This window comes from Alligator sinensis, unplaced genomic scaffold (genome assembly GCF_000455745.1).
Source record: "Alligator sinensis unplaced genomic scaffold, ASM45574v1 scaffold994_1, whole genome shotgun sequence".
Classification (NCBI taxonomy): domain Eukaryota; kingdom Metazoa; phylum Chordata; order Crocodylia; family Alligatoridae; genus Alligator; species Alligator sinensis.
In genome coordinates this window covers 280473-307748 of record NW_005842488.1, presented here as the reverse complement: position 1 = coordinate 307748, position 27276 = coordinate 280473, and the positions used below count along the sequence as shown (strand labels likewise).

The window sequence follows — 27276 nt, the reverse complement described above, 5'->3', positions numbered from 1 at the left end:
CTAATTATTCCAGCACTTCATTACTCACCTCAATTGGTTTTCCCCTCCTTTAATGACAAATGAATTTCCAGGTGCAGTCTGTCTAGTTTTATGGAGTGAAATCAATGCAAATGCCTGGGCTTCCATAACTCACCTGAGGAACTGCACTGCTAAGAATAGAAACTTTTGGTGCTTTTTTTGCTCCGAGTATACGTTAACATCTTGGAGCTCCAAGTTCAAAGGGAGCATCTACATGTGCCGATTTAAGGCACGTTAGCCATTTTTAAGGTGCACTAAGGGCACGGGTTTACACGTGCGCACACTTAATGCACCTTAAAAATGGCGATTTTAGGCTATTTACATTTCGCCTTTTGCAGGTATCAAATTTAAGTGCGAATAGCTAAAGCGCCTTAACGCACGTGTAGATGCGCTAAGGCCCATTAACACTATGTATGTCAACTCTGATTTGGGACTAACTTTAGGTTGTCCTTTTTATCCTTTAGGTTGTCCTTTTAGTCCCAAGTTGGTTTGCACACCGTGTTAATGCGACTTAGAGTGTGCATGTGTAGACACACACCTAAATCACCTTCATATGCGTTAGGCAAATGCACATTAAGTTTACACAAAAGCATGTGTAGAAGTGCCCAAATAGTAACTAGTATTTTCAATATGGGTTACAGGTCCACTTCTACTCCAAATATAGAGTAGCTACAAGTCCAGTAAAGGCCCAGCTGGGCAGCCTTGATACTTGATCTCCATTCATAGCAGCTCTTGAAGGACCCCGGATGAGATGAAGAGGTGACTTGTCAGGCAGCAGGACACTGGTGAATCAGACCCAGCCACTGAGGGTGAGCCGGGAGCTGATTACACATCTGCAGTGGGTAACAACACTTAATGCTGATGTCTAGCAGGCACTTTCAAGAAACAGTATCATACTCTCCACTAACGGAATAACCTTTGTGCCAAGACGGGAAGGGGGCTTGACCTGGGGCTTTGCAGGTGAATTACTGAGAACGCCTCTGCCCCTTTGCAAAAGGGAGAAGTTCAGGGACAGGTAACACGTGCCCCACTCCACACCTGGCTTGCTTTCCCCTTGCCAGCTCCATCGAACTGGACGACTGGCTGGCTTTTTCATGATGAACAGCATCAGCGTGACAGCCCCCCTCCAGGATGGCAGCAGCAAGATGAATGGGGTGCAGCGGTGAACCCAGCAGGTGTGCAGATTCCCAGAGGCAGCAGAGCCTGGCAATCAAGAATAAAATACAATAAAATAAACCCAGTCCCCTTGGCTTGTCACAGTCTGGGGAGCGACGCGGCGTAGGCTGCGAAGCAGCTGCTTTAGCTAATCGAAACAATTAGTGGAAAATCTCCTTACACCATGCTGAACTCCGCACAAAACAGCAGAAGGAGTCGGATCGGTGGGTGGATTTTACATACGGGATACCCCAAGAGTTAATCACTCATTTTACAAATTGCTGATATAAATTGCTGTTAATTAGCTCTGTAAATGCTTATTGTGCTTGCTAAATTAGAACCTGCTGGAAGGGCGTAGATGTGCCGGCGTGTTTGTTTGTTTGACTTTTCCCTTTCTTTCTTTCTTTCTTTTTTTTTTTTAATATAAGGGAAATTGGGTATTAAGGTGTCTGGAGCCGACTGGAATATGCAGCATTCAAAGGCCATTAGACTTGTGACATTCAGCTCTTCCTTTTCATCTTCAGGTTTTTCTGGCTGCATTTCAATGTGTTGGCTGGTTCGGTGGCAACCTGGGGCTAGCGGCGCTGCTTGATTGGTTAGCATGTGAAGCATAATAAGTAAGAAGGTGCTGAATGGGGACTCAGGAGACCGTGGTCCGTGTCCCATCTCTGCCATTCATCTGCTGTTTGACCTTGGGCAAGTCGCTCCTCTCCGAGCTGAGGTTTCCTCCCTACCCTTTATCTGCCTTGTCTGCTTATGCTATAAACCATGTCTGGCAGGGATTGCCTTTCATGATAGCCCAGCCTCTCTGTAACAGTCTAGCCAGAGTACCTTGCAGAGTAACCCCGTTAATGAAATGAGAGTAAAACCTCTTTCAGAAAGCTCCAATTCCTAAAGCCCTTGAGAAAGCCAAAAAAAGGAGGGGTGAAAAACCTCAATGGACATACAGTCTGTTGCACATTGGCCCCGATCCAACTGCATTCAACCCTCAAAAAGCTACAACCAAGTTAACCGTGCACTGAAGCACCAGACAGGGGAGCTGAAGACGAATGCCCTGCTGAAGCCCTAAAGAGGAGAGTCGTGGGGCAGTCCGGGAGTCTTTACATCCGTGCTCAAAAAGGTTGTGGCATTTCCACTCCTTTAGTGCCCCTTCCTTTTGCACAGGGATGTTGTTCTTACCCCCAAACGCAAAAGCAAACAGATATACCAGCCTCAGCAGAAGTGATGGATGGACTGTCCCAAACTCCAGTGCAGTCTGATCCTCCGCATAGACCATCCGCTAACGTCTTAGCAGCTGAAGCAAGCTGGGAGTTACTGCCTTTGATGGCTGGCCCTATTCCAAATCAGCTAGCCAGAAGAGGAGTGAGTGAAGTGAGAAAGAGAAAGTATCCTCTGGTTTGGAAGAAACACATGGCAGGTTCAATGACAAAAAAACCCGCAGGGTGAATCAAGCTTGCATCTACAGAAGGCAGTGTGGGGAGAGCAGAATAAGACAGCGGGTTATCAAATGCAGCACAATGCCCTTTTTAAAGCAAATTTCATCAAGCAGGCCCAGGATGAAAGCCAATTGCAGTCAATCAATGGGGAAAGCAAGGTGACAGAAGAGCGCACCAGACCAATTCAAGCCTATTGGGGCAGCCAGGGTCAAAATGCTAGACCTGGAAAGCAGACTTTGAAAGGACAGAAGAGGAATGGGAATAGCAAGAGCCCAGTATTACAAGGTGAGGGGCTCTCACCTGCCAAAAAGTGCCACTCTGTAGGTGCAGCATGTTGGTCTCTTGGACCCTTTCTTGGTAGTCCTGATCATGCTTGATAAAACTCCTGGAAAGGTCTGTGGATAAAAGAATTAAGACTGGGCAAGGGGTAATTAGTCTTCTCACTGTCTGCACTTCACCTTTAGGAAAGATGCTCCTACCTGATCCAGAAATCGGTGAACACCAAAGGAAGATGCCAGCCACAGCAGGCAGAGGAGCTGTTGAAAGACAGGCTTTGAACCACCTTCTTACCTACAAAGGGCAAAATTAATCCCTGTAATGAGTAAACAGGGGCTAGTACGAGGCCCAGTTTCATTTAACTCAGTGGCACTTAGGCCTGATGCCGGCTCTTCTGCTTAGAGCGAGTTTGTATAGACCAGGGGCAGGCAATTATTTCAGGCAGAGGGCCGCTTACTGAGTTTTGGCAAGCCATCGAGGGCCCTATGACAGGCATATAAATATTACATTTATAAATTTTTTAGGGGCCCCGCGGGCCAGATAGAATGACTTGGTGGGCCGCATTTGGCCCCCAGGCTGCATTTTGCCCACCCCTGATATAGACCCTGGGCCTGTTACATGTGCCCCCTGCACCGCATGGGCCATACAGCTTCGCCTGGTTACTTCCACCTTGAGCCCAATAAATGGGATCAAGGTATCTGTGCTTGATTTGAGGCCATCAGATTATCTGTGCTTGATTCGAAGCCTTCTAGGGTTAGAGGCCCCCCACCCCTTCCCTTAAAAGTTTTTTTTTTCCCCAGGGGCAGTCATTCATGCTGGAAAAACTTGAGCTTTCTTGCAGATTTGAATTTGTGTGGCTGTAGCTGCCAGCATTTGGCACTGGTTATTCCTTACTCAAGCCAGCTCAGAGCTTTTATAACCTGGTGGGTTTTTTCCCCTTGAAAATGGGGAGAGAAACCCAGGGGGTGTCCTATGCATGCAGGGACAGCTCAGGTACCAGGAGCAGTGTAGCCACACTGGGCCCATGGCTCTGGCTTGGTTAATGCACACTGCCTCTCCGTTGGGCCAACAAGCCTGGGTAAAATGCTGTGCTAAGGCAGGCCCACTGCTTCCCTTCCTTGGGCTTGCTTGCTCTGAGCTGGTTGGGGCCTCTCTGCACGGTGCCGTGTTGCGCTGGTGGGGAGGAAGAGGCTTGAGACGTGCACGGTCAGACAGGGTGGTGCAAGCATGACCAGTGCATTGGGGGTCAGCAAGAGGTAGGTATAGGGGTGTGGAGCAGAGAGAGCAAATGCAAGGGGCCAGGTCTTCCCCGACTGTCAAGGAGCCTGCAGAACGCAATCGATTCCCACCAGCCAAGGAGCTGGGTTTCCTCCTCCTCTTCCTCTTCCTCCGTCCCTCTCTCTCTTTCTTGGTTCTCATTGCCAGCAAGGAAGTCAAATCCCCCCCCCCCCCCCCCCCCCCCCCCAAAAGGGTCCTCTATCCCCAGGTTTCTCTCAGTGTCTTCTTTGGAGGGCAAGCTAGGGCTGGGATCTAACGTGTTAACAAGAGAGTGAGCACAAGAGCGCTGCCTGTTTCTATCTCACAGATGACAAACTTCAGAGAAATTGCTTTTCTTTCTCCCTGTGATTTTCGGTGACCCGGAGCAAGGGAAGACCTGACTTCTGGGCAGCGGCACAGAACGGATCTACGTGAGAGGTGAATGGAAACCAGCTGACGAGTGAACGCACCTGGGCTTGGCTGAACCTTGTACTTGAATTTTAGTTTCCCCACCCCCTGCTGCTCTGCTCCCCTCTCCCTCTCCCTGCCTGCTTCCTCCTCCCCAGCCCATGGCAATCTTTAATCCCCGTATTCTCTGAAGGACTATGTAGTTTTTATTGCTTTATTATTGGGGGTATGATGGGTTAATTCAAAGTAAATTAGCATGGTCTTGAGTTTAAGGCGCTGCACTGGGACTCAGGCAGACATGGGATAGGTTCCTAGCCCATCTCCGACTCCTTTGTGCGAACTCGGTGGAGTCATTGCTACGTCTTGGTTTCCTCATGTTATATAGGGATTCAGCTGCCTTGTCTATAGGGACTGAAAACTCTTTGGGTTAGGGACTGCCTTTTTATTATGTATCCATACAAAACCCAGCACATGGGGCACCCTGCTCTCACATGGGACCTGTACGCCCTGTAAAATATCAGCAGTTATATGTTTGCCAACCGAGCAACTGTTCAGCATCCTCCTGTAATCCCAAACTTCCCAACTCGTTGCTAGTCCCAGCTCTTTACAAACTTCTCTACTCTTTGCCAGGATCAATTATCTTCAAGATGCAATTCAAATGCAGGACATCGACCTGGCTCTGGTCACATTAGCTGGATGTGCCTGCATTTTGCTGTTGTGGGGGATTGCTGGAAATGGGAAGGGTTGGTTTTATTGGTTGCATTAGCCAACAGGTGGTCAGTTGGGTACGCACAGCTTGTTCCTCCTGGGGTGCTGCATGTGCAGCAGGTGTGAGTGGAGCAGATCGGGGACAATAAGGGAATGGGGCATGTCAGAAATTGCATGAATTAGCAGAGCTCTCAGGAAGGGGCTAGGAGCTCAGCATAGAGTCAAGGATTTGGAGAGCCTCCACAAACAGCCATGGGGCAGGTCTGGATTGAAGCTATGTGTATGAAAGGGGTCCAGAGCTGGAATAGCAAGGCTGGGATTAAGGAGCATTGGCAGAGGTGCGTGTGTACAGCAAGCAGCTTTAGACAGAGCGCTCTGGGATGCCGTCTTAGACGCTGCACAGAGCTCCAGACCTGGAAGGCGTCTGTCCCACAGCCAGTGCCCCTGATTGGAGATGCTTCAGCGTGGCCCTGCCTGCCAGCTCGTTATCCCTGCTGAGAGACAGAGCCAGTTTGCCCAGGTGCAGCACCATATGAGCACAGCCTTATTGCTTCCAGTTTGAGAGACAAGCCATGCAGCCTCGTGCCACCTCCTTGCCCCAGACCCAGCTGGATGCTGCCCTGTGCTATGGTAACATTTGTTGGAGAGGGGGGGGACGGTACCGTTCAGAACTGATTTTTCCAAATCTGAGCCATAAATCCCATTTCAGAGCCTCACTAAGACACAGCCCTGAAATCCAGACCTGTCCTGGAAGATTCAGGATGCTGGTCACTTCTGTTTGCGTGTGGCTGGAGCACAGGGTCTGCCATGGCAGGAGGGTTGTGAGCTGGGATGGAGGGAGGGTGGCATAGCTGTGGGGGTTGGGGGGTGGGAACACGATGGGCTATAAACAGGACCAACCTGGGCAAGGTGAATGAAAGGTCTCCATTATCCTCTTCAGCTGCGACCAGCTGCCAATTGGAAACAGCTGCTGTACAAGCTGGGCAGACTGGGGCAGTAGGCAGGCTTTGAGAGAAAAATCACTAAGTGGGAAATGGAGGAAGCAGTGAGGGATAGGCAGGAATGGTCTGTAGCTGCTTTACACAAGGTCCTTGAGCTGGGCCCATGTGCCCTTATCCTTGTGGAAGGGGAAGCAATGGCCCTGGAGGCAGAAGGACTGATGACTAGCAAAGCTGGATGTACAAGCCCCTGGATTGGAGGTAGGGATGTGAACTTTTTGCTACCTGAGAGGTTTCTGGGGTGATTGTTACTCCAGTCCTGGCACACGGAGGTGTCCTGGATCCTGGTAGAGCGCTTTGTTCAGGGGTGCTACAGGCTGGAGTTGAGTGATGTGAATAGGAAGCTCTTCTGCACGGTGTAGTCTCCATTGCTCCCATTCTAGGGGGAGAAAAAGCCACCTTTGAACCCCAGGACAACACAGACAGTGCCTGAAGCCATGACTTGCTGTGCCTCTGTAAGGACATGCAGTCCAGGGAGGAAGGAGCTGGATATACTTCATTACTCATCAACTCAAAATCTGAGTGGGATGCAGAGAGGCTTGAGGAGACCAAGTCTCCTTCCCTGAGCAGCATACCAGTCACACACCTGTGAGAAGTGGGGCATTGCAGCCCTAGGACACTAATCTGCTGCAATGGGCAAGGACTGAAGGCCCTTAGGCTTGCTCCTGGCTTATTTTTGGCTAGGACTGGCACCTGCCCTTTTCCAGGAGTTGCTTAGAAATTGCAGCCCAGAGAAATGGCGTGGAGCAAGCACTGGCCATGGCTGGCGACAAACCGAGTGCGCTGAGGGAGACCTCAATGCAAAGGAATAATGAGGTCCTCGGTTCTCATTTGAGACGAGAAGGAAAGGTAAGAAGTTAAGGTGAACACTTTGGTAAGGTTGTGTCTGTGTTCCCCTCTTTTACCACCTCACACAACTAAAGCTGAAAGGAAAAGCTCTTAGTAGCTCCATAAAAGGGGAAGGTGATGAGGGTCTGTGGCTAAGATGGTCAGAAATGGGTCAGTGGTTCGAGTGCTTGATATAAGACTCAATGGGGAAAGGGGCTTTTCAGAGGGGAGAGACAGAGGGATGGCCGCCACAAAGGAAACTGCTGAAGTGGTTTTAACTCGGTGACGTTTTTCAATTCGTTTTACCCAACAGTGGGCTACATGGATGCTTTTTCACTTTAAACCTGAGCTTGCTTCAATTTTATTTGTAGATAAAATAAGGCACGCTTAAACCTGAAGACGAGCATTTTTGCAGGTGTTTGCAACAGCACAACTGGCTCGGTTTGAAAAACGCATTTCAAGTTCATCCTGACCTGTGCTATCTCGTTGCTTCATTGTAGTCCTTCATTGACCTGTTTGTCTCTGGACTTGGAGTGGACATTTTGGAGCTGAGAGCTGTCTCTTTGTGCACATGTACAGCACCTAGCACAGCAGCTTGTTAGCGGGTGCTACTGCGGTGCATGTAACATAGATGTGACTTGTCTAAGGTCACGCCAGAAGCTATCTATGCCCAATCACCTTCCGTGATTCACACTTACCAAGCGCCAGCATTGTGAAGGGGATAGTAGTGCAAGTCCCTTGGTGTCCCTTGGGTGTCTTGCCTGTTGGACTGACTGCCTTACCTTGCTCGGGGGCCAGGGCTGTGGGACTGTGGTAGGAGGGTCACGGGATAATCCGGCTGAAAGGAGCACACAGTTTTGCAGGAGCTCAGATAACTGTTCGGGAATGGTTTTCCCTGTGGGATTCAAACGATTCCCCTATTACAAATACTGCAGACTTGCCAAGAGCAAATGACTCAGACGGGTTAACAGGTGGAACTGAATTACTCTGGCTGAATGGAAGGCAGCCTCAGGTTTATAGGTTTTCCTTTGAACTCCAGTGCTTAATTTTCTGTGCCTAGACTGGCAGGTGCATGTCCTGGCTTGTGATCATAATGGAGGCTGTTTAAAGGCCCGGTGCTTATGAAGGGCTTGGTGAGAAGCAAGCTCGGAGCAGGCAGGGTTCATATCCATTGCTTTCCAAACTACCCTGTTGAATATTCAGACCTGAAAAGTGTGAGGCCCGTTCCATATACAGCCAGGCCAGGTCCCTGCCTCGAGTAACAGGCCTTCTCCATGACCTGTAGCTCTCCTGACCCCACCTACCCCTCTGGTGCTCCTCAGTCCTGATCTAAAGCCCTTTGATGTTGCAGCTCCTTGCCCCAAGTGCTATTGATGGCCTGTGCCCACCCCAGCCCTGTGGTCCCTTCCCTTTACAAAGTCCTGCAAAAGTCCTACAATCACCATCATGATCCACCGCGTCCCTACTAGTCCAGCCTGGCTCTTCCACGTATCTTTGTCCCATCTCCAAGCGTCTGTCTCTCCGGTGAGTCCTTATCTCTGATTGGCACCGCTCGGTGTGAATGAGACACTTAGCAGTTCAAGTGAGATGTACTCCAGCTTCCTCGCGCGTGCACACAAGCACTGCAGGCGTGATGCATGCACAATTGAGAGGAGAACAGCTTTTCTTTCTATGGGGCCTTTCATCCTAGGGGACCCAAAATGCGTCGCTCACCCAAGAGCAAATGATTTTGGGGTCTCCGCTATTTGAACGGCACCACTCAAGATGGGGAGTGATGAATGCCATGTTCATTTAACATTGCAGTGGCAATCAAAGTAGGGAGACTAGTTCCCAAATTGAATTGACCTTGGATATTGGAGGGAGGGGGAGGGAATGCAGTTGATCTTCATGGAAAGGTAGAGGCTCTTTGGTGTTTGGACATCAGGGTTTTTAGCTGGTCACATGTAGGGTCTGGGAAGAATTTTTTCCCACCCGTATGGATTCTGTTGTGGCTTCTGGTTTTGACGGGTGGCTTTTGGTTGAGCAACTTCAGAGGGAGGTTGTTGGTCCCTCAAAAGCACTGGTATGACCTGGTGTTTGTGACTACTGTGCGCTGGTCCTCCTGGCACTTAACCAACTGAGAGGTCCCTTGTTCTCCTGCTTAGGGTTAGGCTGATGACCAGACCTGGTGGCAGGGATGCGTTACCTCCCTGGGTCAGACTGGCACAGGCTCTTAGACTGTCTTTAATTGCACCTTTTCAAATGGCAGAGCACCCAGAGAGAGCCCTTCAGGGCCGTTGGCCCTCATTGCAGGCAACTAAAACCCTCTTGAGAGCTGTTGATCATGCACAGGGAAGGGATCGTCTCTCTTGCTTGTTGCACGCAGAAGAGGAATAGATAAACTGGAGAGGTTGCCAGCCTGGGGCCCAGAAGTGGCCCAGAAGTTCAGGAGACTGGCATGAGATGTGGAACAACTCAGCAAGCAGCCTTTTTTTTTTTAATGCTATTTGTGAGGCTGGATGGGCTGAACCATTTTGGCAGGGAAAAGGGGCTCTTTCTTCCAGACTGATCAGCACTGCAATTAAATCACTAATTTGTTTTTCAGGCAAGCCTTTCTCCAGGGTGCTGGGAGATTAAATCAGTGCCCTGTCACAGATGTCTCACTTAACAGTCTAGAGTTTAGACCAGAAAATGCTTATTTGGAGCTATGTCTCTTGGAGGGTGAAGAAAAGATGGTTGGAGTTAAAAAGGGAAGAAAATCCTGTCTCCTACCCATACTTTTCTTCTGTGATTGACTTCTTGACCTCAGGTGCTGAGGGGGCGCCATAAATGCTATGGGGAAGCTGCCGTGCTCTTTCCAGATAGTGCTGCACTCCCGTGCTTCGTAGAAGCAATTCCTAGATATGTAGTTTGCAAAATAATTCAGGGTCTCCTTTGGTGCAAAAAGCACTATACCAGCAGAGACTCTTAAATCTCTGCCCGAGCCATGATAACAGGGTAAACTTCTTGCCCAGGTACGAGAAAAGGCAATTTCTATGTATCACTGATGACTCAAAAAGTGGTGCATGGGATAATAGCAGTGTTTCAGCATGCAAACAGTTGAGACTGTGTGGTGTGGTTCAATGCCAGAGGTAGGTTTAAGTCCATAAGTAGTACCCTTCTGCAAAGCATGGTAGAAAGCCTGCCTTGCTGCCTTTTTGAAAACTTGGCGGCTTCAGCACATCCCACAAAGGGCCAGTTAAGCCACATAACTCCACAGTTGTATTCCTGGCCAGCGTGGGAAGCTAATTTTGGGTTGAAGATGCATGTTACACACAGACCATACTTGGGGTACTTAAAATGCAAACATCTGCACATTTAAAGCTTGTCAACTCATGTTAAGTGCCCTCTGAGCGTCTCAGAGTTATACCGCTTCAGGCAAGGGGTAAGTCCGGGCCATGCTCCCAGCTTGTGTTAGGGGAACTTGAGTAGTCTCCACAGACCTAAAATGAACCATTTGCAGTCCTCTAGTATCCCAAGATGCCCCCTCGGAGCAGGGCTAGAGCCCACCTCGCTGCACAGCGGCTCACCGGCCCTTTAGTGGCAAGTCTGAACTGTGCAGACAAGAACTAGTATAAATCCTTAGCGTGCGACTGCTCACAGCATGCTTGCACTGTAACTCCGCTTAACATGCCACCGATTTAGTGCAGTCTAAGTGTAATGTGTAACTTCACTATTAACTTTAACCTCCATGGGCCAGATTCTTTGCAGAGCAGGACACCCCCATCTGCGAATGAAATCAGTGAGAGCTGGGCACTGGATCTTGGCAAGGGAACAGCTGAACATTTTGCAAAAAACTTGGTTTTAACACTTAAACGGGTCAGGGCTTGTAAGACGGCAAAACTTCTTCAACTGTGAGTGTCAGTCAGGTAAACCAATAATAAAAGAGATATCAGCTTGACCCAAAGACCCTTGTCTGCTATTTGCAAAGCACTTTCAGTCTTGCAGCACTATTTAAGGTAGATAAGGGTCACTTCACTTGCTTTAAAATGCAGTCACCTCTTAGGTATGAGGGCACAGCAATGCTACCCTAATGGTTTAGGACAGGGACCGGTGATTATTTCGGGCAGAGGGTCAAATGACAGGCAGCCAGGAGCAGATAAATGTTAAATTTTCTAAATTTTTAGGGGTCCCCGCAGGCTAGACAGAATGGGCTGGTGGGCTGCATCTGGCCCGCGGGACGCATTTTGCCCACCCCTGGCTTAGGACCACTGTATCCAGAAGAGACTGTGGGTTCAACAGAGGTGGGGAAGAAAGTGATTGTATTGTAATATGGCCAGAAGACCGGGCACCAGCTGCTGATGTCTCACTGTGTGCTCTGGGACTCTGAATGAGTATGAGCTGTTGGCTCCTATTCTCTGCTTGTGTCTCCTCTTAAAAAAGAAGTGCTACTCTACTTTGCTCCAAGCATGGGCCACCTCTGGAGTCGGTCACTGCTGAGCCAGCCCGTGGCTGGGTTATATCCTCCCTGGCACCATGAGTCACGTGTTTGAGCAAAGCAAGTGCACAACACTACCTTTCAGGTGAGGTAGCATTTTGTACCAGCAGCAGCTTTACACGGGGCTAAATGAGGCCGCCAGCAGCAAGCAAGAGGCTAGTGGTCTCTGCAGATAAGCAGTTTCTATGAGGTTAAAGCCTGACCCTGCTTAGCTTCCAAAACCCAACAACCTGGTGCCTATCAAGAGATGCCCTACTTACTTGGCCCCTCTCTCCCCTGCTGGTATCTCCTTTTGCAAGCTGTTTACCCTTTGCTCTTGTACTCGTATTCAGGGGTTTTCCCATGATCCACCATGCCCACAGGAGCCAGTGGGCACTGCGAATGCTCAGCACCCAAAGAAAATTCAACCCTGCAGGTGGCTGTGCTGGTGTCAAGGTGACCTCTTCCTTCCCTGATGTTTTTGCAGGTGAAGAACATCTGTCCCCACTCAAATGCATATGGTTTTTCAAAGCTCTCACCAGGTAGCAAAACTCATTAGCACCTGGCTTGCCGGATCTTTTTGCACAAGCAGGACGTTCAAAGGTAACCAGTAATTGCTTAACCAGATGATAATGCACCTCTGAAAGCAAAGGGAGACGTCCTTGAAATGTGTCTCGTGTCTGGAGAAATAACTGATCTTGGAAATTTAATTTAGGTTCTGATCTCTCCTCCGTGCCTGCCTTGTGTTGCCGTTTTTCCCCCCCTCTCCTTCTACTGACCAACCTCCATGCCACAGGTTTTGCAGGGCGGTGGGGGAATGCAGGTCTGTCTGTGTTGTGGGGGGAAAGGTTGGCGATCCAGGAAGGGGTCTGGTTTCTCATCCGGCAGGTCCTGCAACCCCTCCTAAACACCAGGCCAGCTCCTCAGGAATATAACGGCAGCCTAAAGGAGCACTGCTGGTTCACAGCACCTGATGATCTGTCCCTTGTGTGTGTGCGTGTAAAGCTCTCCATGCCCGCTCTGACCCTGGTGAATGAACCATCAATGCTTTGCTGATAAAAAACCTGACATGATTACAGCTGGAGTAACATTGCATCCTATTAGCACAGAGCCATTGAGAGGAGTGGAGGGCACTGGTGGGGGGAAAGAGGACAGGTGTCAGCTCTGTTTAGCAGCTCACGCGTGAATCTGCTGCAGGCCAGGAAGCTCAGACTGAATCCAGATTGGAGACGTCTTTGCAAGGCATCCAGATGACTGTCAGCGATAGTAGGGGGGAGGGAGCCTGGCCTTGTCTGCTTCCTTGGTCACTTTGCTCCTGTTGTACTTTTGGTGGTGGCTGCAGTCCTGACTACCTGGAGGTTAATGGCATGCGCAAAGACTGAGCAGAACCAGTGATTGCAAAAGGCGCTGTCTTGCCATCTTCCTCATCTCCTCCTAGGGGAGCTTGACCCTGGCACTCTCATTTTAATGACTCTATAGCCTAATAACAGCCGTGCCCAGCTGCACCAGTCATTAAACTTGAGGGCTAGGAAAGTGGAGGTCGGCAGGCATTGGCAAGCAAGGTGTGTTGCACTAACTTTTTCCTCCACCCAACCTGAAGCATTCACTCTTCCTCTTCTGCGCTGCAGCCCTGCCAGTGCCAGTCTGTGACTGCACTGCTGCCCTGGTCCTGGGGTACATCCTGGTCTTGGGTATGTATGTCCTAGTCCTGGAATATGTCCTAGAGTACGTGCTCCATCCTGGGGTATGTCTGTCCTAGTCCTGGGGTATGTGCCCCATCCTGGGATATGTATGTCCTGGTCCTGGGGTATGTGCCTCACCCCAGGACATACCCCAGGATGGGGCACATACCCCAGGACTAGGACAGACCTACCCAAGACCAGGACATACCCCAGGATGGGGCACATACCCCAGGACCAGGACATATCCTGGGGTATGTGCCCCATCCTGGGGTGTCCTGGTCCTGGGGTATGTGCCAATCTGCCTGCACACCTCATTGCTTCTTGTAGCCTTCCCTGTGGTGCCGGTCTTCCAGCTTTCTCCAGTAGCTTTGCCCATAAACTTTATTCTTAGCCAGTGCCATAACTAGGGTGCGATGAATAGTGAAACCACCCTACACACAGATTTGAGGGGCGAGGGGGTATAAAAAGAGACTGCAACCAGAAGCAGCCACTACCCATGTCCTGAGCCCTCCAACTACATCCCTATGCTGCTGGTCCTGGGTACAGGTACAGTGCTAGGCCAGGTACAAATTGCACGGTGGGAAAGAGCAAAGATTTAATGTAGCAGTGAAAACCCTCTGCATTCTCCGTCTGTCGGGCCAGAGAGAGCTCCGAGGACCGACGGTCCCAAACCCCGCATGTGCGGAAGCTCTGCGCAGGACATGAGCGGAGGCTGCTCTTTGTGGAGGTGCACGCAGTGATCTCTGGACACACGAGAAAAATGCCAGAAAAAAAAATGTAAGAAAAGCAATGCAAAAATTTATACTTTATTTTAATTCAAAAATTTAAAATAGCTTTCAAATTCCGTAAAGTATGCCCGGACACAATGAGGAGCCTCATATACAGAGACAGATAAATTAAATTGTATATACTGCAGACAAGCCGAGTGTATGTATAGATTACATATTTACAAGTTTTCTGTAAACCATATTTATACATTTTATTACATTTACAAAAAAAAAAAGCTGATCTTCCACTACTCTTTACTACAATAATGAAAAAAAAATTTACATTGTGTCTTTTTTTTTTTTTTTAACTGTACAAACTTTTGCTTCATAAAAATATATCTCTGTACAAAAGGTTGGGTTTTCTCTTTTCTATTTTTTATTAATTTTTTTTTTCTTTTTTCTTTTTTTTTCCCCCTTTTTTTCTTTTTTTTAAACACAATGCAAGTTCGATGAGCACAGGAATGAGAAGTCGCGGCTCATGACCTGGCCAGCTTGCAAAAAAATGGGGTGATACCACCCTTTTTCTGCTGTCCGAGCAACAAGGGGAAGCGGTATGTAATTGGTTGAAAGCAGCAAATTGTTTAAATAAAGCCACAGTTCATTTTGCTTTGCGGGTAAAAGAAACTGGGTGCATTTTATACACCTCCACTCACGTACACGCACAGTTTCTCTATCACACGCACGCGCCTGGTGCTATTGCGTTAATTTGCATGAGATTCAGAAAGGTGGAAAAGTAGGATGTAGGACCCCTAGTCCTTTAACGAGTCAAGCTTAGTGTGCGCGTGTGGTGCTGCCCTCTGCCGGGTACAGCCTGAATACCTGGGGGTGTCAAACTAATATTTGCAGCAGGCAAAGATCCTCTTTCAGCTCAAGTCGCAGCGGGGGCGAGATGCTGAGAAGAAAAGGAGCCGAGCTCCACTCCTGCGAGGTTCTGAATAGCTGTGGCTTAACGGCACGTGTGAAGGCAAAGACGGCTGCCAGCACGGTATACGGACTTGAGTGCAAAAGAATACCACCTTGCTCTCTCCTAAATCTTCTTCCTAGCAGAGGAGTCCAGTCCTCCTGCTGTATTTGTGGACGCCAGGTGGGAACGGGATGGTGGCTGGTGCAAGGAGGTAGGGCTCTCCTTTGGTCCCAGGAGAACTGGAAAGGGGCTGGAGACTGGGCTTCAAGCTTGAAGGCAGAAGCCAGCTGCCCATATCCAGGCACCATCCCTGCTCTTGGTCACATCTGTGCAAACTGGATGCAACTTCCTTATCTTCACAGGAGTTGTTCCAGAGTGACAGGTAACGAGGAGGGAGGCAGCTGGCCCTGGGACTATGACGGTGAAGGGTGCAACACCTCACTCGTATGCCAAGGGGGCCTTTTCTGACGTATTTTGTCTATGCTGGCTTGCTCTGGGACCCAGATCCCCTCTGGCTCCAAGGGGAGAGGAACGTAGCCTCACTCACTTCAAGCCATATGAAGAAGGGGAACTTCTCCCGCCCCCTGCTAGACCTTGACAGTCACCCTGATGTGGCGTGGGCTGGTACTAGTGCCGTGCTGCAGTCAGCAGGGTAGCACCACCCCAAATCTGGAAATGAGCACGGCGTGTGCGGTCCCTTCCTGCTAGCCGGAGGATGAACGTCTTGGTTTTGTATACACACCTGCCTGCGCCCCTCAGCTCTGTCGGGACGCATCGTTTCTCATCTGGGGAGTGGATGTGGCATTTTTTAGCAGGCTGGTTGTGCAGCAAACAGGCAGTAGGATGCTGCTGAGTGTAAGACAGCTGTCTGAACACCAGATAGAAATCAAAATATGTACATCTACAGTCATGGGGAAAAGCAAAAGCAAAAGAATTAGCTCAGAGTTGTAATTAGACAAACCTTAAGCCAATATGAGGCTGGGAAAAGCAGCTGTCTGCACACAAACCTGCAAATCGCACGGTGGTTTTTTGTTTTGTTTTCTCCTTTTCCAGTTTTTGTTTCCCCTTTAAATCTTAAGCAACTAAAAGCCGCTTCGTTCCATAAATACCGGGCGAAGCCTGCTGCATTTCGGATGCGCCTGGCTCCTGACATGATACAACGGCACAGTTGCCTTCTCTGGCTCCAGCCCTGTCTGAGACACAGCCGCTCAGAGCAAACCGAATGAAATCCTAAATCAACAAAGGCAGCTTTTCCCTTTATTAGAGCGGGTTAGTATCATCGCAAAGGCATCGTTCTTTTAAGGGGAAAAAAAATGTCAAGCGGCCTTATCTGCTCTCATTAAGGTGAAACCAACCTTTCAGCCCCCGGGAAATATAGTGAGCAGCTTGGTAGAAAAATTAAAACTTTTATTGCATTGCCATTTGGAGGATCAATATGGAAAGGGCAAAGGCTTTTGAGCTCACTAGGGGGAAAATGATCAGTGTTGTAGGGGTGATTTCTAAAGAGTTTTCCTTCTTTCCCCTCCCCGCCCGGTCTCCATGTCTCCCTTCTTTCAGATGCTTGGGAAAGTTGCTGCCCGAGGTGAGCAATGGCCAGCTGCTGGGAAAGGGGCAGAGAGAGAGAAAGGCAACCACCGGTTCAGAGACTGGTAACATATTGGTCCCAAGATGACCTGTGAGCTTTCCAAGGAAAGGATGCTGAAATGAGTAAGCACAGCAGAAGAAAAGCAAGAGATCTGCTGGGGGGAATAAAACAAACAGCACCTTTAAAGATTTCACTTCTCTCTAACAACCGAGCGAGGAAACGAACTGAAAATCTTGCCAACCATGCAATGAAAAATCAGACTTAAGCGAGCAGAGCTCTGCTATTTCAGTTAAACCCCAGAGGCTTTTAGTTCAGCGCCGCCCGCGCCGACCTGTCTGCCTTCTACGCTCGTCCCCAAAGCGCTGGTTTGACACGAGCATCCTGTGACACACCTGGCACTTCCCTCCGCTAGGAAAGACCTCGTTAGGCTTTAACTGGAACGAGCAGCGGGTCAGAGACGGATTCAGGAGATCACCTTGCTTTGCAAAGGTCTGCAGCTGGGCAGCATCCGAGCAGCGAAAGAGAAGATCTTGAAGTCGGCCAGGAGCGGCTCAGCGGGCGAAAAAGTGGGAAAGGAAAGGCTCTCCCAAGCTGTGCTGGAGGAGACACTTTGGTTGGCTTGATTATCCACTGCAAGATGTGGTGGGTGGGGAAGAAGGTGAAGATGGACGGCAGCCCCGCGGTCTCTCCCCAAAGTAACTCAGCAGTCCAACAAAGGCGCAGCAGCTTCTCCACAGCCAGGGTTGGGAGAGGGGAGGTCATGGATGAAGACTAGCGAGGTGACACACGATCGGCAACAGGACACCCGCCCCTGGACAATTCTGGGACAGGTGGGGAGGAAAGGAGACAGACAGAGGAAAAGTTACTACACACGCACAAACCAGAAACCACTCCTTAGTCCAAATCTACACGAGAAACCAGGAATGAGAGTTAGGGATGTGAATTTTAACCCTCCGTTTGGTCATCTCTATTGGCCAACCCTTCTAGCGCAGACGCAGTTTGCACTGGCAGGGGCTGGTAAGCAGTTTTGCTGGACTAGCTTATTTTGCACCGTGAACCACGCTGAACTGCACTGACAAAAATGTTGGGTTTTTTTCCTAATACGTTTTGCACTTGGAGGGTTATCTACTTCAGTAAACTTTTCTAGTGTGGACCTGCCTCAGGCACTTCTGCGGTCTCCTTTACCAGAAACATGAGTGCCTCACACCCCGCAGTGCACCCATCTTCCCCCACGCTGCAGTAAGGCAAAGAAGGAAACGACTATGCCCATTTTACAGAGCAGGAGCTGAGGCAATGATGGGTGAAGTGACTTACAGACAGAGAAGACCTCTGAAGAAAACCACCTCTGATCTCACCGCACAGTGAGTTTTTCCTACCAAGCATTACGTCTCATTTAATTCAATAGAAGACACAAGTTTTGAGTTTTGGGCTCAGGGATATTTTCCCATCGAGGGACTGGTCTCCCTGCAGGGACGGGACACGGAAGGAATATAAGGAGGACGGGCAGCTTGTTATGGATATGAAAGTCTCCATGTCTTATCTCCAGGGTGAGCATGGGTGTGGCAGACTGGCCAGCAAGAATTGCTGATTAAAAGTACTGGGCATCTTGGTGCTGGCATTGAAATGCTTCCACAGGCCAACTATAAATCTGTTCACAGAGGCCCTAGGGCCCACTGCCTCTTCCAATCCAGCTAGCTGAACTAAAAACAAGGCCCCAGGTTACTACACACATGCATCAGGTCAGGGATGGATGTGTCGAGTAGACTGTGGTCAACTCAAGAGACCTTATTCCTAAGATCGGTGCTTTATTGGTTCTTGCCATAGCCAGGTAGGGTTCCCAAGCTAGAGAGAACAACGGATGGGTTTAGATGGTGGCCTGCTTTCTCCAACTCACCGTGCAAGGGGACAGGTGCTATACTGCCGTGCACACGGTGCTGACTGTGAACTCTGCCTCGTTGGCCATGATGTCCGTGGGCTGTAGGTTCCGGTCGTACATGGGGTTTTCAAACGTCGCTCGGACGTTGGTGTTTTCATGGCCGGCATAGCCGTTGAACGGTACTTTGGGTCTTCTCCTGCAGGGTGCCACAAACAGAAACCAGAGAGATTTTGGGGACTCCTTTTGCAGCATATGGGGGACGGTTCCACCCAGCTCTGAGGCTGAAGGCAACGATACGGGAAGGTCTAACGAATTAGCTGCAAGGAGGGACGGGTGTGCCGATGTGAGGTTGCCTTGTTGCATCACTGTCAACCATCTTGGTGGCTCCGCAACAGCATTGAGTCGTGGAGGAAGGAAAATGATTTCAGAACGGTTTGGGCCCAATGATCAGCTGGTGCAAATTAGTGCAATAATTTCCCTTGATTTGCATAAAACGATGATCACTTCTAGCAGGTGAGGATCCTGCCCAGAATCACTAGCAGTAAGAGGAAACTGCAAAAGGAGTTGCACTCGGATTGGGAAGCAATCCCACTGCCCGCTTAGAAGTGAAACAAGGCCAAATTCACCTCCTTCCTCCCCACACTCCCGTCAACCATTTTGTTCATTTTAAGGCACTGGGGCCACAGGAAATGGCACAGGATCAGAGACCAAAAATGTGGCAGGATGTAGCATGTTGCAGGACCTCAAAGCATGTGATTCATAGATTCATAGATGTTAGGGTCGGAAGGGACCTCAATAGATCATCGAGTCCAACCCCCAGATCATCGAGTCCAACCCCCTAATGATGTAGGGGTCTAATCCTGAAAGGTGCCAAGCAACTGGCTTTTCGGGTAATTCAGCTGCTACTTTGAATTACGCCATTCAGGCCAATTGTTCACAACAAGCCAGGCCAGATTTTGAAATGTTTGCTCAAAGGAGTGAATTGCACACACGGTTTGAACTGAACACACTAGGGTGAGCAGCACTATTAGGAGGGCATCCATTTTTCTCAGTCTGCGTAAAGCAGCTAACCATGATCCACTCACCAGCAAATTGGAAATCTCACCCTAACCCTAAAGCACCAAGGCATTTAGGAACATGAATCCAATTGACATTCTCAGATCAGTGCTCCGAAAACCCCATAGACACTTCTAAAAATCATCTTAACTTTCCCATGGTTGCAGCATCCAGAGTGAACTCGAAAGCTTGCTTAATAACTATTCTCCAACTATTTGGGTTGGTCTAATAAAAGATATCAAATTCACCCAAGGAACCTTGTCTGCCTATGTCCTTAGACCAACACGGCTACAACCTACACCCCAGTAGCATCCTTAACATTTGTCACCCTGGCCCAGACCTTGTGGCCAACAGTGTCCTGAGCCCACGACTGTTGTGACCAATGCAGAAGATGTTTCAAAGCACAGTAACACTTTCCGCTGTAACACAGAAACCACAAGAAAAATGTCTCTTTGCTATATAGCTGCAGAATCAACTTAAACTCTGTAGCATGAGATTTGCTTTTCCTTATCGCACCTGGCATTGCTACAAATCTTATTAGCAGTCATAAAATTACCCAGACCTTTAAAAAAAAACAAACCAACCCTGCTCCAGTATTTCCTTACCTTGCAAACCAAATCAGAAAGCAGAACTATCAGGAACTCTCTGAAGCCAAGCTTGCAAATACGAATATTTCCAACATCACCCAGCTTCTTTCAATCCCATTTTCTCCGTACACTGCTCCTCGCAACCCAGCAACGACGGTATTATTATTATTTTTTTATATTGCCTCACTCCTGAGACCTACCTGTGTTTGTAGAGATAAAGCACGAACCCTGCAATAATCAGGGCTATGAAAGGCACAAGAATGGCGGCTGCCACGGAGCTGCTGTTTGATGCAAAATGATGCCCTATCGATTCCGGATCGTTTTCAATCATGCTGATGTCTGCAAAGCAAGAGAAGTAAATAGGTTTAAACCACCGCTGCTTCCTCGGATTCATGTTACCTCCTTGGCAACTGAACGGGTTAGCTACAAGACTCGGAGGACAGTAAAGGGAATCCTCCGATTCACATGCAGGACAGACTGAAGATACAGCTGAGCAGGCTGCTGAGCCCACGTCTCCTCATTTATTCAAGGGTAATAAAGAAGAGAAAGGGAAAAAGAAACCCAGCAGAGATGCAAGTAGACTAGAAATATTAACGCCCCAATGCTCAGGATTTGAATCCTTAAAGGTGGGCCAAACGAGAGATTTTCCAAGGCAGGACACAATACTCCCAATAGAGGCCACAGGAGGTCTAGGGGTAAGATTTTCAGAGACTTAAGGGTGGAAACAGGCATAGCCTGATCTCTTATTTATGCTGCCACAACAATTTTTATGGAGGCACAAATAGACACCCCTATTTCTTGTCAGGCCACATCACAGGAAAATCGGTGGTTCAGCAAAAGGTGGTAACAGACTTTGGGGTCGGCGTCTGTTAGCTGTGTGATGGAAGAGTACAGGCAGCCTCAGCGGCTCATGCTCTCCAGCCACGCTGGCCAGGTGCTCTGGGAGCTTAAGGGCCCCTCAAACTTCTGGAGCACCTGCTTGGCTTTCCCTGCTCACCCAGACTCGCCCTGTGATCGTGGCGGATGGGTCTGGGCGAGCAGAGTCACCTCCAGAGATGATACCGTCGCCCCTTGTCCCACGCCATCGAGGGCGAAACAAGGAGCCACGTGTTTCACCCAGCGAAGTGACACATCGCGGTACAGCCGGTCCGCTTCATTTGGCGACATCTCTTTCTAGCCTCAGTCTCATTTTCAAAAGCAACTCTTAAGACCCAAAATCCCATTGACTACTTTGGATCCCAAAAGCCTGTTTAAAAAATGGGACTCGGGCATTTAGACTACCAGCCATTTCTGCCTTAAAAACCAAAAATCATTCCTCATTTCACAGCAAGGCTGTTTGCGTAGGTGCTAAAATTGATCACACAGGCTTGTGGGACGCCTGGACCGTCACAGCTTGGCACATCCCGGACCATCACTGTAACACTATCACACAGGCTTGAAATTTTCAGCCTACCCCATTCGGCAGAATCATCCCTGATTCTCAAATGACTTCAGATGCTAGTTATCTTATGCCGTGTCTACCTGTATTATTCTCCGCTGGATCGATCACACCCCAAGCAAAACGCTACATGAATGTGGCTACACTGCTCTGGTTGCTGTTCGAAGCTAGCGGCAGTATCTCTGCCCTATGCGGCATAGACATAATGCTACAGCATCTGAGCTTCCTGCAGTCTTTACAGGATTCGTGCTCTCAGCATGCCCAGGAAGTGTGGTGGGGACTATTAGCTCCGTTGTACCGATGGAGAAGGGATGCACGGAGAAGCTAAAGCACAAATCCTGCCAAGGGATTTGGATCCCAAATGTCTATTGTTAGATGCTTCAATATCTTGGAGGATTTGGGCCTGAGCAACTTGTAACCTGTGGCTTGGTCCCCTGTCTCCCTAATCACCAGGGCCGGACACAGGCATGGGCGAACCAGGCAGCCACCCGGGGCCCAGACACAAAGGGGACCCCAAAATGGTAATTTAAAAATGATAATTATCATTATCTCTGGCAAAGGGGAGGGCTGACACTAAAAGTTCGCCCGGGGCTGCCAGGAGTCTAGGTACCGCTAATCACTGCCCAGAGGTTTTGGGGCTTAAAGGAATGAAATAGTGCAAAGGACAACATTTTCAAAAGCAACCGGCTTCCAATTTTGGGGGCGAAACGAAGGCACCTTCAAGGGCCCTCCTTTCCCGTGGAAGAGGGGAACTTCCTGAGATGTCTCATAAGCCTGCTTCTACCATCCCGCTCCCAAATAGTTTACTGATGTCTCTCCCGAGCTTCATGGCAGTGACTCCGGGCTGGGGCCTGCGATGCAAGCCGCGTGCAACACCATCCTGTTTTAGGAAGAGCTGGCACCCAGCCACGGGGATAAACTGCACAGCTTCCAACGTACTGGTTTCTAGTTCTGCTGCACATAAAGCAGCGGTGACAATTACAGCGGCTTGTCGGTTTGCTACTCTTTATAAAACGGAAATGGCCGATGCCTCCGGGAAAAGCTTCGAAGAAAAACATCTCATCGAGAACCAATGCCACTTCATTACTCTGTCGTCTCCCAGCCACCACCACAGGGCCTGGATGACATGAACCCCTTTGCTTTATCAGTTTCTACAGCAATTTTGAGAAGGTCTCTGGACTGGTTGGACCCTAAAGGCAGGCTTTTTTTTCTGAGGGTCTTGCCTTCTGACTCAATTCTCTTAAAAACGGAGGCTCCATTAAGCGGAAACAACAGAAGTGAAGAAAACCCTGGATGCATTAGTCAATCAGGTAGCTCTGAACCAGCACAGCTGTAAAAAAAAATGGCAAATGCAAACAGACTATATCAGGCAAGCTACTTCCAGGAGAGAGAGGGAAGTAGAAACATCATTGCAGAATGATGGACATCTCATCTGCAATATTGCACGTGCACCGGTGACATCTCATCTGCAATATTGCACGTGTTTCTGGTCACTCACGCTCCAGAAAGAGGGATTTAAATGGGAACGGGTGCAGAAGAGAGCTGAGTTGGTCAAGGTAAGGGTTAAGAAGACGTTAAAGGGACTTGGGTTTAGCCAGAAGAAACAGAAGCTAAGAGGGCATCCGACTGCTCTCTATATGTCAATCGGGACGCACACCTTGGAGGGAGAAGAGCGATTTAAGCTGAACCCCAGCGTGGGCCAAGAATAAATTGGCTGCATGTATAAAGCCAGCCTGCAAATTAGAAGAAACTTTCTGCCTGTCGGAGAAGCGAATCCTGGAACAGTTTCCCAGCGGGTGCAGTGGGAGCCTGATCCGTTTGTGAAAGGGCCTGCGTCACACGGTGGCCCGGGATAGCAGGCAGCCGGACTCAGTGACGCAGGACGGCCCTTCCAGCCCTCTGCTCCTTCAGGCTCTGAAAAGGAGTCATGGGGCTTCACGACCGCAAATCAAACGGCTCTGATTTTCAGAGGGGTTGAGCACTTACAGCTCCCGCTGAAAGCCACAGGATCAGGAGGCACTAGGGTATAATTTTCACAAGTGCCTAAGTGAGTCAGGAGTCATTGAAAGATAATGACACTTGGACACCCGACTCACTCAGATGCGTGTGACATTTTTTTTACCCTTTCTCCTTGATGCCTTTTTATTGCAAAATGAGGGCACTTTCCTATCAGCTTCAATACAGACTTAGGCAGCTCCATTTGAAGACGCTGTCCAAGAGGTTGAGTCTTGGACATGGCCAGCTATGTGCTGGGACATAGAAAACCACCTCTCCCACCCTGCTAAATTGCATGTGATCAACATGTTCTGTCTCAAATGGCTGAGCTGAATTAAATGAGCGATGCGTTTCACCCCAGAGGTGGCTGCATTTCAGCGGCAGGATGAGCAATTCCTTTGTGTGCATGTCTGGTTATAGTAAAGATCTGGCCAAACCGCATGGTCCAGATGGGATCGAAGCTCCCCTTAAGGATAGGATGATTCAGTTCATTGTTTTGCTGTGGGCCCACATCCAGCGCACAGCAAGTGCTCGCGTGCGGCGTGTAAAGCACCCTAGGCATCGACGGGATGAAAGATATATATAAATGCAAGATACTTGTATGTCAGTTTTATTCGGTAAATCTCAGCACCCTTAAAGCTTCACTCAAAGAGCCTTGTGGACACACAACCCCAGCAAGGAGCCTCTGCAAGGGTGATTTGTATTCGGGGAGAATACAAGAGCTATAACAATAAACAAATAGCACATGGCTCTCTTGAGCACTCTTTAAAAAGAAGTAAAGTGCTGGGCTTTAGCAAGAAGGAAATGCAGCACATGTCTCCAGTTCCCATCCTGCTCCCCGGGTTCCCACGTTAGTGCTGGTCCGCTAGTAATTAGATGACTGTAGACAGATGTGGAAGAGGGGCAGCGGGGCTGCTGCTTATACGGGTTGCACACAGAATGGCTAATCATGCCCTCAATACTAGCAAACAGCATGCTAGTGAGCCCCTTGGATGCTGTTCTCCAAGCCAGCCTGGCTGTTCACATGCTGGAGGGACCCTCGCACGTTGTCCTCCTTTTACTACAGCATATGAGCGTACTGGAATCGGTAACTAACTTCCAGCACCCGTCATGATGCAGGATCATTGCAGAATTGCCTTTATATAGGTGGGGTGGATAGGCTCAGGATCGCATAGAGGGACAGCGACAGACCCAGGTACCCTGACTGCTAGGCTAGTCCTCTCTCCACTGGACAACACTCTTTATGCTGCGTCTTTGGGTTTCTGGCTGGCAAAGGAGAATTTTGTCCCGGTTTCCAATGGTGCCAGGAATCTCACCCCAGGAAATCTCCTGCATCCCTAGCAAGCAGACCTTGTGGGGTGCATATTTCTTTGAGTTTATTACAGATATTTATCTTCTTGCCCTCCCCTTGAATAAAAGCATTTTGCCCTCATCCTCTACTGGTCTCGCTGCTAGAGGGATGCCACAGCTAGGATGCAGGTAGGAAATCACTCGAGCTTATATCTGTCCCGGCTGCGGGAAGGAGGCGGCATTAGTGTCTATATCTCAGATAACCGAATTGGTGAGGAATCCCAGGCCAGCTCCCCGCCTGGTGTAATTTCGGGTGAGGTTCCACGTTGCACTTAGCCCATACTAAATCTGTGGAGCATTAAGCAGTGTTGAAGTTGGACATGCCGTGAGCAGTCGTGCATGGAGGTTCAATACCGTTTCTTGCCCGCACAGCTCTGTCTTGCCATTAGTGGGACTGGTGAGTAGGGGCATGGCTAGGAGACAGGGCATCTGGGCTCTCTCCCTGCTCAGGTTGTGTGTGTTTGGTGGGGGGAGACGGGGACACGGAGATTGGTGCATCCTGGGATGCTGGAGTACTACAGATTACTCACTTGATCTCCATGGAGTAGACTGAAGTTACCATAACACAAGCTAGGTAGCACAGCCCGCAGCTAACCCCTGCCTGGTATATCATATCTCGGAGACCCTCAGAGGGCACTGTGAACAGTTTTAATGTGTGCACATTCACATTTTAAGTGCTATTACTATGGTCTAAGTGTCATGTGTAACTTCACTCGTAGGTGCAGCTCCAAGGATGTCAATAGGACTAAGCCAGTTGACATCAGCTGCAGGTTTGGCCCGTCCTACTTGAAGCGCACACACAAGAATAGTAAAATGCTTGGAGTTTCCAAGCTGTCACCAGTACCCAAACTCAAATGATCTGGGATGATAAAATAATAATAACAAAGCTTACCAAATCTCTGAAGGCCAAACTGCCCAAACCCTTCGCCGCGTACAAAGCCCTGGTACACAAAGGTGCCGCTTGAAGACTCGGATGAGACCTGGAATTGTGAAAAGGAAATCATATTTATAAGGAAGTCTGGATCTCCCTCGTTTCGTTGTATCCTGATGATACAATGCATGTGTGTGGAGGGGAGGGGAAGGAAGGGGGCATATTGAGAACACTGTAAGCAGCAGAGACTTGGGCACAGTTACTCACAAAGATCAGCTTAGCAAAATATTCGTGACAAAGATTAATGAGACGCTGGGTTAAAATTAGCAACGTGCCTGTGCACAAACGATGCTCTCCCTTACTCAGCACATACCCTTTCTGCAAGCAACGTTAAACTCTGTGCAGTGCAAGGACCATACACTGCTGAAGTCCACTTTAAGCCTGATTTTGAGGGCTTAAGCAATGCACAGATCTCTTGTGAACTCTAACCGTAGCCACTTGCACTGCTGACCTCCCGGCTACAACCAACGCTTTGTTCCCTCTGGTCTTGCAGAGCCAACAAAAGCCAGAGTCCAAGCTGCTTTGGGCTTCGAATAGCATCGATACAATTACCAGCTAAAGCTCCAAGCTGCAGAACATTTATTAAGGGCGAGGAGAAGAGATACAGAAAGGGAACCAGCTTGCCTCTCCGATGCCTGAGTCAGTTGTGATCGGGGCTCGAAAGAAAATCCTGAAGCTTTTAAGATAAGCCAGTAAGAAACTTGAAGCCCAGCGCTGGCTCTCTCTGTAGTTGTATTTCCAGCTTTAATTGTATAGACTAGTCCCGTTTAGGGAGACCCAGCCCCATAGCGAGCTCTGTGCTGAGTTCTCCGGCCCGGTAAAGTTTGCATTTGTGACGTGAACCTTTCTGAACGTGTAGAGTGGCATTAAATAGCCCACCCTTGCGCCTGCTGGAGGAGAAAGCTGTGCCGTAAAACAAGACCAACAAACTCTTGTTTATATGCCGTTCACTGCAGCAGATGAAGTTTAGTGCTTGGCTCCCGACAACAACTTGAGGAGCGAGGCAGCGGGATTTTACTCGAGACCCTCCATTAGCCATCTGTTTACGAGCAGAAGTTGCTTCATATCTGCAATCTCTTTGAAGTTTATGCATAGCATTAATTCAGTTTAAATTGCACGAGAAGCTGAGCGCATTTTGAAGAAGGCGCAGCCACCCAACAGCTTGTTAAAAACTCGGCTCCTGCAGGGTGGGGGGGCAGGATATTATTTGTAACAACTAGGGTTTCCATTGCTGACTCGGCAGTGTTAAAAACAGCTAGTGCTCTAACCGGTCAGTCAAAAGGTGGCTTCTTGTAGACCCACTTTTGTAGACCTCTGAAAGGCGTATGGACCTCCCGGAGACACAGGGAAGTCAAGTTCAAAAGGAAAGCTTAGCTCTTTTTGGCTGGATGTTGGCGGGACATATAACGCTGCACAGGAAATAATATTGAATTCATGGAGAGGATAATCTAGAGGATTTAGCCATTTGAAAGCAGAGAATAACGAGAAACTTTTATGACCTCAAGGGGATAGCAGAAGGGCTGCTACGACCGTTGGGGCAACACTAGTCTACTGCAGTGGCAAAGTGCATTGCATCCCCTTTTAGC

The 27276-nt window shown here is 49.1% G+C and overlaps 1 protein-coding gene across 1 annotated transcript in view; it reads right to left on the bottom strand.

Annotated features, from left to right (window-relative positions):
• Nucleotides 1-13979: 13979 nt before the first annotated feature.
• The window catches only part of LOC102368221 (CUB and sushi domain-containing protein 1), a gene marked incomplete at its 5' end in the record, with an annotated part of 292700 nt that continues 279403 nt past the window's right edge, over nucleotides 13980-27276 (bottom strand). The window contains 4 exons of the mRNA XM_014523449.2: nucleotides 13980-17278; nucleotides 18352-18529; nucleotides 20177-20315; nucleotides 25652-25739. Of these exons, the coding sequence (XP_014378935.1) occupies nucleotides 18370-18529; nucleotides 20177-20315; nucleotides 25652-25739 (387 nt within the window). The remainder of the gene's footprint in view (nucleotides 17279-18351; nucleotides 18530-20176; nucleotides 20316-25651; nucleotides 25740-27276) is intronic.